The 16,836-nt window shown below is 33.7% G+C and overlaps 1 protein-coding gene across 1 annotated transcript in view; it reads left to right on the top strand.

The window, feature by feature from the left end:
• The window catches only part of LOC145254870 (L-proline trans-4-hydroxylase-like), a 114,678-nt gene that overhangs the window by 13,319 nt on the left and 84,523 nt on the right, over positions 1 to 16,836 (top strand). Inside the window, exon 3 of the mRNA XM_080113743.1 lies at positions 4,058 to 4,142. Coding sequence (XP_079969869.1) covers positions 4,058 to 4,142 — 85 coding nt within the window. The remainder of the gene's footprint in view (positions 1 to 4,057; positions 4,143 to 16,836) is intronic.

The raw sequence follows: 16,836 nt of genomic DNA, 5'->3' as shown, positions 1-16,836 counted from the left end.
GCATTGTGAGTTGAATGTCTCTCTGATTGCACATTTCATGCCAGTTCGAGGCTACTGACATGAACTTCTTTTCATGGATGTCACAACAGTCCGGGGCTGTTGATATGCCATTCTGGTCACATGGTGAGGATCCGGAGCTGACTATTCTGGTCAGTAAAACTTTTATTGAACATCGGTCACATGAAACAAAATCACCCTAACTTAGAAACAAACAAAATACAAAGCAAAAATCTATAACGCACATGTCATTCCTGTAGTCTTATACGAACTTGAATGTGTTAATTAAATTGTAAAATGACGCCAGGAAATGGAATCTTTCCACAGCCACTTTATGCATTTTATTGCTGATCATGAACTATCTGTATTGAAGAGTTTCGAAAATTACTGTTTCCGGTTTGTGTTTGTACTATTTGTTTGCATATTCGTAGTACAATCGTTTGCAGTTTCCAGTGTACCGTTTTCCTCACCTGGACGTGTCTATTATTATTATTATTATTATTATTATTATTATTATTGTTGTTGTTGTTGTTAAATAAAAATATAAGTAAAAAATAATAATAATACATAATAATAAATAATAAATAATTATAAAAATAAAAATAATAATAAATAATAAAATAATATTGAATAATGCAGCTAAGAAAACGTTTAATAAAAATAATAAATAAATAATAAACAGTAGCTCTCTTTTGCTTCTGAAACCTCATCCCAATTTCTCCATTAACAAATTTCCAATTTTCAAAATGGGTTCCTTCATTCTGCTACCCACAAAAACAATGTAATCGATAAACACACGTGTTATTGAATACTAAACCTTATTATTGCAATGCCTATCGATCCTGATTGAGTCTTCTTTCTTACTCTGAGCAACTACATATAATAATAATGATGATGATGATGATAATAATAATGATAATGATAATAATAATGATAATGATAATAATAATAATGATGATGATAATAATAATGATAATAATAATAATGATAATGATAATGTTAATGATAATAATAATAATAATAATAATACTGATAATAATAATGATAATGATAATGATAATAATAATGATGATGATGATGATGATGATAGTAGTATTAGTAGTAGTAATAGTAGTAGTAGTAGTAGTAGTAGTAATGATAATAATAATTCTGATTTCGTTTACCAACGTCTCCCTGAAAAGAAATCGAATTCGTTCTCAGAGGAATTTCCCTTAATCCCGGCTCCAAACCAGGAGCTTCAAAGATCAAGGGTTTTCCCAAGAATATTGATGGTACCTAGAATAGAATAGGTGTGAAGGCCACAAAACATCGACGATTCGTAGTTTTTTCAAATGTCCTTTCAGACGACTTGATACTACACCTAGTGTACTAACTACGACCGGGATTATTGGTGTTTTAACCTCTCCAAGGTCAATGCAGCATAATTGCTCCACTTCTCGTTCTTCTTCTCTCTCACATTCTTGTCCCAGGGTACTGAGAAGTCTACAATCTGCCACTTTTTTGAGACCTTGTCAATGACGACTAAATCTGGACGATTATGTTCCAATTGCTTGGTCATCATGACACTTTTGTCTCACCATACCTCTACCTTGCCATCCTCACTTGTTCTGACTTAATCAGGCACCCCCTCGAACCATCTTCCAGCAAACTTCACCCCAAACTTCTTACAAATCTCCTAGTATATCCGAAGCCTCATGCAATCATGTCTTTTATGGTACTCTCTTTGAGCCAATCTGCTACACCCTGCTGCAAAGTGCGCAATTGACTCTGAAAACTTTCTACAAATCCGGCATTCTGCAGCAACTCTCCTAGAACCATTTTTTTGAACAGTCACGTTCCTAATGCCTGCTCTTGTGCTACACAAACAAAAGTTTCAGTACTCTTAGCCAGATACCCAGCTCTAAGCCATTGCTATGATCTTTCATCAGCCACTTCTGCATTATCCTGGAAGAACTTTCCATGCATTTTCCTCCCAGCCAATTCCTCTGCTTTTTCTCTGTCCATATGTTTCACATACTCAGCCATGTTCTCACGTACTTCCATTTCAATGGCCACAACCTTGAGTATCCACTCCTCACTTCTAAACACAGGCTCCTTCAACGACGTCTCCTCAGCTCTAACACAATATTTCACACTTATCAATCCTCTCCCACTTGTCTTTCCTTTTCTGATACAACCTAGCTACGCGACTTCTAATGTCGAATATATCAAACATGGCCAAAAAACTTTTGTTGTTTTGATATCCATGGCATGCAACTCCTTGTCAAACCAAAAATTCCTGCATTTTACATCAAAACACTGACTGCCCATGCATTTACCACTTTTATCAGATTTCCTCCGTACAATTTTGACTTCGCAATTAGCTTCACCTTTCTAAGATACTCCTTCCTGACTTTCTCTTTCATTTCTCTGTTCATGATGCCTTCAGCACTCATAAGTACTCATAAGTACTTATACCCTGCTTTTTCTATTTCTTTCATAACTTCTCCATTTGGCAACAGTATTCCATTTGAATGCACCTTTACTCCCCTTTTTATCACCAATACTGCACCACTTACTAATCCCAAATTCCATCCCAATGTCTTCCCTACATACTCTGCCAGTTTCTCCATTTCCTTCTCATTTCTACCAAATATCTTCCAATCATCAATAAACAGTAGATGGTCGAGGTGTTGGCACCAGACCCAAATCTATACCACAGCTTCTCTCTCTTCAAGTGGATGTGAATCTCTTTGGAATATTCCACGTGTAATGCCAACCTCCCCAAGCACCTGCCTGTTCGATGTCAGAATCATTTTCCATTGAACCATACTTGTCTCCAAAAGCCGTATAACATTCCCAACCTTCATGATCGATAGTGTTTCACGGATCCATGAATGAGGAACCATGTCATATGCCTTCCTGTAATCGATCCATGCTACACTCAAATTCTTCTTCTTCCTTTTTGCACCCTATATTACTGCCTTAGCAATCATTAGTTGATCCTTGGTACCCCTCCAGCCATGTCGGCATCCTTTCTGTTTATCAGGGAGTACACCTTACTTAAAAGATGTCCATAAACGTTGTCTGCAAAGATTCCGGTTAACAGTTTCCACATTAGTGAAAAACATGCAATCGATCTGTAATTACTGGCAGCTGTTCCTTTTGTAGGCCCCTTTCAAATCAATGTCGTCCTTCGCCTAACAAGCCAATCAGGGACACCCCCTGACAAAACGATCCCTTGAAGAGCTGCAGCTATTGATGAATAAAGGCATTCAAGCTGTTTGAACAAGAAGCCCCTCGCTCCATCTGGACCAGGTGCCTTTCAGTTCGTTATCCTTCGAATGCCATCTTCACGTTGTCAAGGGTTATCACAATGTTCTCCATATGCTGCATAAAAAACAAAAAACAAAAAAACACAAACAAACAAACAAACAAACAAACAACAACAATAACAACAACAACAACAACAACAACAACAACAATAATAATAATAATAATAATAATAATAATAATAGACACGACCAGGTGAGGAAAACAGTACACTGGAAACTCTGCAAACGATTGTACTACGAACATGCCAAACATGCAAACAAATGGTACAAACACAAACCAGAGACAGTACTTGAAAATGAAAACCACAAACTCTTTGTGATTTAGAGGTACCAATAGATAAACTCACTCAAAACAAAGAAACTGGAGGTCATAATAATTAACAAGAAGGAAAGAAACTGTAGGTCGTGGATGACACTCAGCCATGTTAGTGCATATTTGGCAAATAGTGAAGAAAACGTTCAATAAAAAAAATTGAAAAGACGAACTTTACAAGTTTTCTTTTAACATTTAACACTAACACAAATTTAACACTAACACAAATTTAACACTAACACAAATTAATAAAATTCATTTAACACTAACACAAATTTAACACTAACACAAATTAATAAAATTTATTTAACACTAACACAAATTAATAAAATTTATTTAACACTAACACAAATTAATAAAATTTGTTGAATTTGTAAAAAGGAGTTTTCTTTTTTATTTGTAAGATTTCTTTGTGAGCTTTTATCTTTTTCAGATTATGAAAATAATGGAGAGAATGGCTTCGAACTGACTCAGCCAATGCAAAGAGACTTTTACCAACATGGTTACTTCATCATAAGGTAAGAAATTATTATACAAAACTTTCCCAAATCATTTAAATTAAAATGGTCGACATTTGTTTATGAGCTTTTTTAATTTGAATCTTTAACTATTGTTTAGCACGTAATTTCTACCTGGAATTAAAGTTTAAAGCCAAATAATCAAATCGTTTGTGAAATCTATTTAATCAATAGTTTAAAGAATATAATATGACTTTAACATTTTGATAACTCATGAAATAAATACATTATTGGCATTTTTGTAATTATAAATTCAATTCAATTTAATTTATCTGACAAAAGTTTCCTTCAATTACCATGTAGAAAAACGGTGGGAAAAATTAAAAAGTCACCTAGAATTGTTGCATTGTTGGTGCATTTATTACCCCACTTGAAAGTCTATTCCAAAATCGAGGGATTCTGATAGAGAAAGCATCCCTCCTTCGGTTTAATCGAAATCAATGGTGAAATAGTTTTTGTACTGTCTACATGAACATCTTTTTGGTGCAGGAGTGAATAATAGGTCCCAAGATGATTAAAATGAATGCTATGTCGTTTAAGTTGTGAACTTATTAAAGCCATTCAGAGATCTCTATGGAAGCAGCAGAAGTCACTAGGCATTTAAACTAAAAATTCGAAATTAACCTCTGGTTTGAATTAAAGTTTTGTAATTGTATTGCCAGATTGGATGGATAAGAATTATTCCAACAATACTTACCGAAGTAGAACTTACCCTATTTTCTTTCCTTTGATGTTGAGATAAAGAAATCTAAACTTCTTTTATATTTCAAACTACAAGTTTAAAAGCAAACAGTTAAGTATTATGGTTCATCTGTGCTAAAACAAATGTAAACATTAATTTTCATACGCACCCCTATATAACAAAGATCCTCTCCTTTTTTATTCTGCCTTTAACGAATCTATTATAAACCAACCTGGTCACAATAACAACCATAATTATCTCCAAATACTTTCATCCACTTTTCTTTTAATTGATCTAGTTATCTCCCTTTGCCTAAACGATTATTTAAAGGTTAGATGGTATGGTCTTGTATGAAAGAGAAAACAGATCAAGTGTTAGTGCGAATTTATCACATTTAGCAACGGATGTTGTGTTAACTTTCAAGCAACATTTCTTCCCTGTTTGCCATGCCAACCTTTGAAAAAGATATCCCTCTTCACAATCTTTTCTTTCATCCTTCCTGTCTCAGCCTGATGGTCTCCATAAAAATTGGGATGCGCAGATATAAATAAGGTTTGCTTCATGTGAGAAAAAGGGTGCACTTGTCTTGAACAGCCTGGGCTTTTAAGTGGAATTCAAGGTCATATATATAACAAGTTAATAAACCAAGATTATCTATCTATCTATCTATCTATCTATCTATCTATCTATCTATCTATCTATCTATCTATCCCAGTCTATTCATATGTATGTATGTATGTATGTATGTATGTATGTATGTATGTATGTATGTAAAAAATGGTGCTCCATGGTTTATCATGGCTGTTGTAGCTTTGAAAAGAAAAAAATATGAGCATGCAAAAATAAAGCGTGAGATCTGGAAGAAAAATCTGTCAGAGACGTCAGGTCTGTTGGAGGCTTTTGTGCTGAACCACGTCTATGATTTATGTGGTAAAATAACTTTATTCAGAGTAAGTCTAGCTAGCCACAAGTGATCACATGGAAATCACTCTTTCTTTGACGGAGAAAACACTGCACAGCACAGATATTATATTTGCTCTAAGGTCTGCAAATCGAGTGGAGGTCTGAAGCGTCATATGAGAGTCCACAGTGAGGTAGTACCGGTTGGCGTCCTTCAATCTCAGCTAAAGTATGACCTCTGCAATAGACTTTGTAAGAGCAGGGTTGGTCTGTAGAGCCACCTTCGTTCTCACAGAAGATAGATAATGCATCTTGATCACATCTCCACATATATATATGTATGTGTGTACAAATGTATATATATATGTATATGAAAAAATAAATAATAAAATAAATAAATAAAAATAAAATATAAAAATATAAAAACAAATTATAAAACGTATTAAATGAAATAACAAAAACAAAAGAATATTTTAAAGAGTACATGGAAATGGATAAATAATCAATAATAAAGCAAAGATGGTCTTCTTCTGTAAAAAAGTGACGATCACTATGTATGTATGTATGTATGTATGTATGTATGTATGTATGTATGTATGTATGTATGTATGGAGTTGATGAAGCACCTTAACCATGATAAAGGCAGTTCTTTCTGATGATGGTTCTGAGCTAACTCTGCAGGGAGAGCTTCTGAACTGTATGAAGGCAACCTATCTAAAAGAAGGCAAATTTTGAGTAAAACCCTGAGAGTCTCGTGTATGAACCAATCGTCTCATTGTGTCATTGGACCATCAAAAAGTGAAGTGCATTCTGTGAAAACTCAATCTTACTGTAATGAAAGTCATGCACAGGTACCTTTCAGGGTTTCTGTTTTTTCTGTATATTCTGTTATTTATACATAAAAGCAGAAAACGTGAAAAATCTCTGAAGGGTAGTCACACCAAGTAGACAGCCATCATGTATGTATGTATGTATGTATGTATGTATGTATGTATGTATGGGGGTGGAGAGGGCTCCCGTAAGCCGTGGTGAAGGCAACCTTTCTATGAGAAGCAAATCTCTGATTTAAAAAACCATAAAGCGGAAGACCATTACCCGCATTAAGCTGGTCTGCAGTTTAATTTGTTGCTGGCTATCTTGCTCTTGCTTGTTGCTGGATCTCAACATTTTGAACCGAGAGAGAGACTTAGCTGTCGTACAAAGCTAAGACTCTGTAACATCATATTTGTATAGATACTCCCTCAGGCATTTGGGCTCATGGATTTTAAATGTCTGAGGGAGTGGCACTCGTCTGACAAGACGTTGCAATCATCATGTATGTATGTATGTAGTAAGTATGCATGCAATCATGCATGTATGTATGTATGTATGTATGTATGGATGGATGGATCTCAATCTATTCATATGTATGTATGTATATATCTATATATCTATCTATATAGAATGATACATACATATGTGTATAGGTACATACATACATACATACATACATACATACATACATACATGTGTATGTATGTATGCATCTATCTATCTATCTATCTATCTATCTATCTCTTTATCCGTATGTATGTATCTATCCATTTATCTATCTCTCTATCCTAGCTTATTTGTACGCATCTATCTTTAATTTATAAATAATTTTCAAAGCGCATAGTTATTGAATCACTAGGAAATACATATCTCGGTATATTCTTATCGCTTCTTATCGCAACAGTAATAACTTGCAGATATAACCCAAAGTCGGTTAAAGAGGAAATCAAGAACTGAAACCTCCTCCTGGTGGAATTGCATGAAAAAAAAAAACATAGGGAAAACATATTAGAAATGGAGAAGTTTTAGATGTACAAATGCAAATCTTACTCATAAAGGATTGATATGAAGCGAGGAACTAACTTTGGCAACAGGAGAAGAAATGGCATTACGTAAGCAGGATATTACTGAACGCAAAAGAATCAGCATTCAAAGGAATGGTGTGACGATACTGGCAGACAAATATATACTGATATTCAGCTCATAATCTCTGAAGAAATAAAAATGAAGTTTTCAATTGAAAAATGTTACATTTTACGCAGCAGTTCTCTTGCAGTATTCAACTACAAGAAAATGGGAATCACAAGGTCATATGCAAAGGTCAACCAATTTGTACAAAGTGAACAAAAAAAGATCACCTAATAAACTCATTAAGACTCATCCTCAAATGGCCTTTAAGCCTTGGTATGTTGTGACCCATTATTACATTGAAATATATCAAGATGACATTAAGCATAAACCCTTTTATGAAATTACTGGATTCAGCATTAATAATATGGAAAAGGTTGATATGCCGTAAAACAAAACAATTAAACAGATATAGACCGACAGGCAGACATCCCTTCCTTGGTACACATTTACAAGCATTCAAGTAGAAAATTTATTTGATGACATTTCTGAGATGAGGTGATGTTATTTATATTTCAGGGCATATGTAAATGTAAATGCTAGTTAAATATATGTAACAATACTTGTTCAGATAGTTGTTCAAAACAGAATTTCCACGCAATGTTAAATGAAAAAATACACAAATGGAAAGTTCCATTAGAAATAAAAGATTAGAATTAGAGTTATGCGTCAAGATATGATGTCATAGACAGGGAATCTGAAGTGACACACATAGCGAAAGATAGGAGAAGCTTTCTCTTTGTCTGGTGAGTTGATAAGAGTCAAATGTCTTCTTTGGAACTCTATTTCGTCGCAGGTCTCTTGCGATGCTTTAAGGAAATGGAAATCACAAGGTCATATGCAGAGGACAACCAATGTGTGAAGAGTGTGCAAAAAATCCATTCCATAATAAAGATGTTGTGGGGACTCATCCATGCACTAAACATGAACTCTTCCTAACTAGAAATAGACTGAGAGCTACAACTCTTGGAGCGGTCAGTATACTTTTGTAGTACACGTAAGTCAAGGTTTCAAACTCGACAATCAGTCAAACTGGGTCATTTCGATGACCTTTTTGCTGTCGGACTGACGCAAAATGTTCTGTGTAACTCTAGGAGACCAGGCCTTCCCTCCGGGCTTTTGGAAAGAGCAAGTTTATCGCTTGTTGCCTGAGGGCTCCCTCACCAGGGAATGCCAACTATCAGCATCCTTTTTTTTAGGCTTCCAGTTTATTATAATTATTTACTCACAAGAAGTAATCACACTGGCCATCATTAAAGATTTCTCTTTGTGAACAACTTGTGGTGTTCTCCGGAGTCTGAGTGACAACAAGTCTCCCCAGATTTCCAGTAGTCTCCACCTCTTTCGATAACCTCTGCAAAAGAACTTGTGTTATTGCAAATGTCACTTACCATTGATTTCTCGTTGGCAGCGACCATTGGTCTTCACTGGAATTTGGGTGGCAATAAGTTTCCCAAAGGTATCAGTCCTCTTTACGCTCATTCATCATAGGTCTGGCTAGTGCTTTCTCTTCTCAGTCTTTCCATCTTCCTTGATCCTCCTCGCTTATTTGGTGTGGTGCCAGTTTATGGTGACATACACACACAAAAAAGGGGGCTAGACGGAATGCAGGGCCACATAGGAGTACCTTACAATTATACCATTTCAGTTTTTATGATTCCATGTGATGCTCCCTTGTGTTTTAGATCTGTAACTCATAGTGAAAGGTGAAGAAATTAAATAGATAGCTAAGAGGTGGTAGGTAGCTAATTACAGATTATGACTAATTAGAACATTTAAAATATACTTAAAAACAGAACTCAATCCCAGAACTAAGCATGTATTTTTCATTATTAAAGTGTATAAAAACAATTCTTAGTGAAACAAGTGTTGATAAATTCATATTTAGTATAAGAATAGATAAGTTCATTTATTCTGCACTTTTAGAGATGAAAATCTGAGTTCCAAACAAAATCGCTCGTAGATAAAAATGCTACATCAAATAAAAGTGGAAAAATGGTTGGATTCTACCGTTCCAATAGATATCTCAGTGCCGATGCAATTCTCTACCTGTACAAGAGCCAAGTACGCCCTTGGATGGAGTACTGTTGCCACATGTGGGCAGGAGCTGTCCGAAGCACCCTATCCTACCTTGACAAAGTTCAAAACCATCTTTGTAGCCTAGTAGGGGATGCCATTTTCTTTCCCACAGAAGAGACGTTGCTAGTCTGTCTCTGCACTATCATTATTTTCATGCTAAGTGCTCGTCTGAGCTCCAAATTATGGTTCCCCCTTACCAAACTTTAATGCAAAACACTCATTTAGTTGAAACCACTATCAATAATTTCCCCCATTCTTTATCTGTGCCTAAACCTAAATGTGGATTCCATGAATAAAGTTTCTTTCTTAGAACTGCCCATCTGTGGAATTCTGTTCTATTTGCCTGCTTTCCACCTGACTACAATGTGGTTGTTTTCAAGTCTAACGTAAACAAGTTTTTGATAAACCGTCCATCCTCTTAAGTCATCCAATTTATCAAATTTCCACTATTAACGATCACTACACTATTGTCCCAATCACTACCGTATACTCATTAGCCCGTATCCTCGAGTTGCCTCTGGGCCTTTATAAGAGGTGACTCCTTTGTAAAAAAATAAATAAATGAAAGTGATAAACTAGCTAAAAAAAAATCTTTTTAAGACTTAATCCTCTTAGCATCACCTCTAATAGCAGACGATGCTATATGCAAATTGGTTTTATTTGCAATATAAGACACAACAGCAAAACATACACAATGATTCAGCAACTGACTAATATGTGCATGAGAAAATAACAATTTTATGATTAATGATTAACTTCATTATAAATTCAAAATGGCCGCTATCAAAATATCCAAATTAGTTAAACTTGACAACTTATTTTGATAGTCCGATTTATATGCTACAAATGTTATCAGCATTGTTTGGGCATACAATGGAAAGGTGAAGCTTAGGGTGTCATTTTAAAAATATGTGCAAAAAATAATTTTTCCACAAAAAAAAAAAAAAAAAATTGGCGCTCAGATGGCAGACAGACTAAAATGCTATTATTAATTTAAACGTGATGGACAAAGGAAAATATTTAAAACTAAAGCATGGCAGACCAACGAAAATGCTATTTAAAACTTAACATGACAGACCGACCGATGGACAGCCTTTCATCACATGCCGACACATATAAAATAAAGTTGGCATAAATTAACTTTAATCAATAAGAAATTGTCAAAACAATTATTTTTAAAAATTGTTTATGCAATTTTCATAAAAAAATTAAAAGCTAATTTTACTGTCCACAAATATTCTAAAAATTATGATTAGATTTCCATTTTCCTATAATTCCTCGCTAATTAAGCAAAAATAAAAGCTACAAATTATTTCCCGCTCTTTGTTGTCGTGAAAAGAATTTAAAATTAGAAATTTAATTTGTATTTTGATTACAAATAAAAAAAATCGTTTTTTTTTCCTCCTGGTTTCTAACGTTTATTGACTTCTCTTGGTTTATTCTTTTTCTGTTTATGAGATATTATTTCTTTAAAATGAAGAAATTTAATTCATTTAAGCTTTGCATAGTTTTGCAGAATTGTTTGGAAAAATTAGATTCTGCTTCTTTTATTAAATATTATTTGTATCAACCAGATGTTGCCCGGGATGCAGTGAAGTCATCTTAATTTTCAATTTTTATTTGTTTGCATATTACTCTAAAAGATTCCTATTACATTCTTAAATTAGAATGAACTAGCGGGATCTGTGGAAATTCCACAGAGGACTCATTCATATGTAATATATTGATGTTGGCATTCTGTAGATGTTCAGTGCAAATGGAGACGCTCTGATATTATTGTAGCCTTTTTTTGTTAAAACTGCAAAAGTATTTATCTAAGCTAGCAGGAACGCCTGGCAAAGCCCGGTCGTAAAGTATGCTTAAATATGATATATTAATTCTTGCAGAATTTTGTATATATTATTATAGAGTTAATGTTCTATCGTTTCGTTTTTTTTTATATATCATAAGGTTACGAGTTCAATATATATATATATATATATATATATATATATATATATATATATATATATATATATATATATATATATATATATCCATATGACGTGGGTGCATTAGCTTGAATCGAAACCAAAATAAAAACTTATGAAAAAAATATATGTATATATATATATATATATATATATATATATATATATATATATATATATATATATATATATGTATATAGCTTGAGTGCCATCAGTTATAATCCAAACCGAAACCAAAATTTATGAAGAATTCTTGGCAAAATTATTTATGACAAGAAATGGAAGTACATAACAATTAAACGACCCGGACGTAAGCATGACACAGAAAATAACACAGAAGCTATCGTATTAATATATAGATCACATCTATTGCTGATTCTTATTTTAGGTGATTGTTTAAAAATGTTCCATTTTACCAGTCATCTAAGCTGGTAAATTTTAAAAAGTATTTTTTAAAATAAGTCATAGTTAAGTATGTTGTTATCGATATTATATTTCTTTTTGTCTGTCTGTCTGCTTGTCTCTCACTTTCATTTTTTTCTCGGAAACTACTGGGCCATCTGGCTAAAATTTTGTGTTGGCGTATGTTATGATAAGATGCAGCAAACTAAGTATTATGATATCGATTTGACACATAGTTTGCTATTAAAGGGTATTATCAGGGATTAGCATTTGAGTTTTAACAGCAAGTACTGGTCCGATCTGGCAGAAACTTTGTATGTACCTTCGTTATGATAGGGTAAGAATTCGGTTGATCGCTCATCTCCCTCTCAGTACAGGTCAATAAGTCTCCTGTGCATCATGAGTAAGTTGCTAGAATCTGTGTTAAATAGAGAAGTAATCAACCATCTCAGCAAAAATAACCTTCTTAGTGACATGCAATATGGTTTCCATTCTGCTAGATCTACAGCAGATGTGCTTACGTAATATCTCATAGGATGAGTGAATTTCTCGACGGAGGCTACCTTTCTAGGGCAATTTCTCTTGACATATCAAATGCCTTTGATAGAGTATGGCATAAAGGTTTACTTCACAAGATCTCCAGCTATGGTATAGCTGGAAATGTCTTCTCAATTATTAAATCATTTCTCTCTGATAGGTTCATAAGAGTAGTGGTTGATGGGCAGAAATCAGAAGCTCTCAGTATTAATGCTGGAGTCCCTCAGGGGTCCATCCTGGGCCCAACTCTCTTCCGGATCTACATTAATAATCTTCCAAATCACATCCTTACATCATTCGTAGACATTTATGCTAATGACACTACTATCTATGGTCGCACATCTAAGACAGTAAACGACCAAGTTCTCTCTGATTCTCTCTCCTCTGATCTTGAGCAAGTGGTACAATGGGGAAAGAGGTGGCTTGTTGCTTGTTACTTTTAATGCATCTAAAACCAATCTTCTATCTTTACATCATCAACGTTCTGATCCCCATCTGGCATCAATTGAAAATGACTCTCTTCTTGGGCAGGCCTCATGTTTTGACAAGCTTCTGGGCTTGATCTTTACTCCTGATCTTAAATGGAATGCATACATTAAATTCGTTGCTAAGGCTGCTGGAAAAATGGTGGGACCCTTCTATCGATCCAGTAGATATCTCACTGCTGATGCAATTCTCTATCTATATAAGAGCCAGGTACGTCCAAGGATGGAGTACTGTTGCCACATTTGGACAGGAACTGCTAGAAACGACTTATCCTTCCTTGATAGAGTTCAAAATAGACTTCATAGCCTCGTAGGGAATGTCCTTTTCTCTTCCCTGCAACCTCTTTCTCACAGAAGAGATGTTGCGAGTTTGTCTTGCTTTGTCGTTATTTTCATGGCAAGTGCTCGGCTGAGCTCCAATCTATGCCAAACTTTCACAAGAAACACCCGTCTAGCAGAAAACACTATTACTAATTTCCCCCACTCTTTATCTGTGCCTAAACCTAAACGTAGATTCCATGAGCAAAGCTTCTTTCTTAGAATTGCACTGACTACAATATGGTTGTCTTCAAGTCTAACGTAAACAAGTTTTTGATGAGCCGTCCATATAAGTTAACAAATTTACCGAATTTCCATTACTAACGATTACTATATTGTTTAATTTCTACTGTACACTCTTTAACCCTCATCCTTGAATGGCCTCTTGGCCTTGATAAGTGGTGATGCCTATGTAAAAAAAAAATTAGCACAGATTTACTCATATGCAGCCATTTGGCATAAAGCACTCATTCTAAATCAACGGTATATAACTTTTGTCCGTTTTTAACTAAACGATCTGGTATTGACAATATCACAACATGACCATAACAAATGAAAATTGGCTATTCAGAACCAAATTTTTATTTGTCATCTTAAATGCTATTTAAGTCTGACTTTGAAAATTCGACAACATTGTCTTATATATTAGATATATACGATGGTAATATTATTTTGCAGTTAAGGATGATTTGCAAAATATAAAATATTACTTAGGCATGAGTGAAAAATTTGACTATAGTGCATCTTTTCCCATAGACGAAAATGCAGTTGTTGTCAAAGTTATTCACCCCCTCTCATAGTTATGAATAAAGCAATAATAAACAAAATTTCCATCAAGATTTCACATGCATTTTATCATAACAATATTGATTTAGTGTCTATTTATAAAATTATTGGATGTAAATATCTTCCAAAACGTTCAATCTTTTAATGCATAATAAATATTTGCTAAAGAATTGTAAGGGAAGCTACTCGTCAGAAAAAAAACAAAAAAACATTCTAGTATAAACATTCTTGTATAAACACTAGCATGGGTGCCCGGCGTTGCCCGGGTGTTTGGAGGTGTATGCTGAGAAAAAAAGAAAAAACAAATAAAACAAAAACAGTCAATTTTTTTAAATTTGACTCCTATTATGACCCCTTAAAATTTATTGTTTTGGGCTCAAATTGAGTTATTAAGTTAGATCCATGTCAAGGAACCTATATCTAAAATTTCAAGTGTTTAGACCCAAAATTGTGGTAGAGTTGTTCTCAAAGATCAAATTGTTGAACTTTGACCCCTTAACAGCCAAATTTCTGGCCGAAAACCGATCACGTAGATTTTCCCAAAATCTCAGTACCCTGTATATCAAATTTCGAGTCTGTAGACTGAAAATTAACAGAGTTATTGCGAAGGAAAATGTGCACAGAAACACACACACACACACACACACACACACACACACACACACACACACACACGTTCACTTTTATAGATATACTAGCATGGGTGCCCGGCGTTGCCCGGGTATTTGGAGATGTATGTTGAGCAAAAAAAAAAAACCAAAAAAAAGCGGTAATTTTTTTTAACTTTGACTCCTATTATGACATGACCCCTTCAAATTTGTTGTTTTGGGCTCAAATTGAGTTAAGTTAGATCCATGTCCAAGGAACCAATATCTAAAATGTCAAGTGTTTAGACCCAAAATTGTCGGAGGAGTTTGGTAGAGTTCTCAAAGGATAAATCGTTGAACTTTGACTCCTTAACAGCCAAGTTTCTGGCCGAAAACCGATCACGTAGATTTCCCCAAATCTCAGTACCCTGTATATCAAATTTCGAGTCTGTAGACTTAAAATTGACAGAGTTATTGCGTAGGGAAATGCACATAATGATCAGGAAATATAATGAACCCATTATTTTTATTTAAATCTTAGTGGAAGTGTATTATTTTGTTTAAACAAAAAATACCTTTATTAAAGTTATGGTTTTCTGCAATAAAAAAAATGCAAGAATTTATTTTTGCTTTTTTATGAAAATAAAGAATCGTAAATTATAACGATTTTTAAAAATTATTTAGTTTTTACGGGAACATTTAGAAAAAAGTCCCTAAAGTCCGTATTAATGAATTCGATATAACTCGAAGAAAAACGAAGTTCTCAAACTACCAGTACCATCATTGAATTAAGCATTGTTTATTTAATATTTTCACACTCACAAAAATTATAATAGCAAAAATATTTCTACTTTTTTTTTTGAATCACAGAGTTCGCATAATTTTTACATGGAAGATTTTAATAATTTAATAATTTCCTTGTTCGCAAGAATGTGAAACTTTCGGTGTAACATAATTTTTATATAATCTCGAACAATAATTAAAAAAAATTAATTTAAAAACAGGAACATAAAAATAATTAAATTAAAAAATGATAAACATTTATACGAACGTTCAGAATAGGAATGTACGGATGCACGTCTGGGAAAAAAAGAAATCTGACACCCCTACCTCCTTTTACTATCATGACTTCATTTTGAAACAAGGTTTCGATTGGTTGAAATTTTGGGCTTCCGTATAATCATGTTTACAAACTTTTATCGGTTGCGTTTTGGCGAACGGCATAATTACTTGCTTTTTGAGGGTTAATTAAGCTATATTTTGTATAAACAAGTTTTTTTTATTTAATTCAATATCTTGGGACTTTACTTTACTAATTATCTTTGAAATAGATCCAGAAAAATAATATTTATGTTTTAAAGGATTTTTACAATGAATTCATTTAACTTCAAAATTTAGCTGAATTGGTTAGCTCGCCGTGAAAACATTTTTCATAACTTTTTTTTCATGTGTCCAAATATTTTTTTCCTTTAGGAAATTAACTTTAGTCTCTAATCTTTCAAATAAAATCAAAAAGTAGTCGGAAACTTATAAAAAAAATTATGATAAATCGGCTTTCAAAACTATGCCCCCCTATCTTTATCCGACCATTTTTGCCCATACCTACAGTATACTAAAGAGTTAAATTATCAATCTTATACCACACCACAAGCTCATCATTCAAGGAGGCGAGTTTATTATTTCTTTCAAACTTGCCCTCAATATGCCGCAACGTTCTATTTAAACAAACCTTGTTTGACACGTGACCCCTGAGAAGTGATGAATTATTATGTCAACTTTTCAAGCATATAAATAGAATTGTATACCCTTAAGTAGAATTTCGGCCCTTGGAAGTCGATGGAGAGAAAGAAAGATAAATGAGTATATATATATATATATATATATATATATATATATATATATATATATATATATATAAAAATAAAATAATGAAAAAAAAAAAGAAGCAGTGTTTACCTGATATACACAATGGTAAACTTCAGTCTAATATAAATACCAGTATTTATA

Source organism: Euprymna scolopes, chromosome 30 (assembly GCF_053919585.1).
Source record: "Euprymna scolopes isolate OS-2025 chromosome 30, ASM5391958v1, whole genome shotgun sequence".
NCBI classification, from domain to species: domain Eukaryota; kingdom Metazoa; phylum Mollusca; class Cephalopoda; order Sepiida; family Sepiolidae; genus Euprymna; species Euprymna scolopes.
The sequence above is the reverse complement of the archived record's forward strand: the minus strand, read 5'-3'. Positions and strand labels throughout refer to the sequence as shown.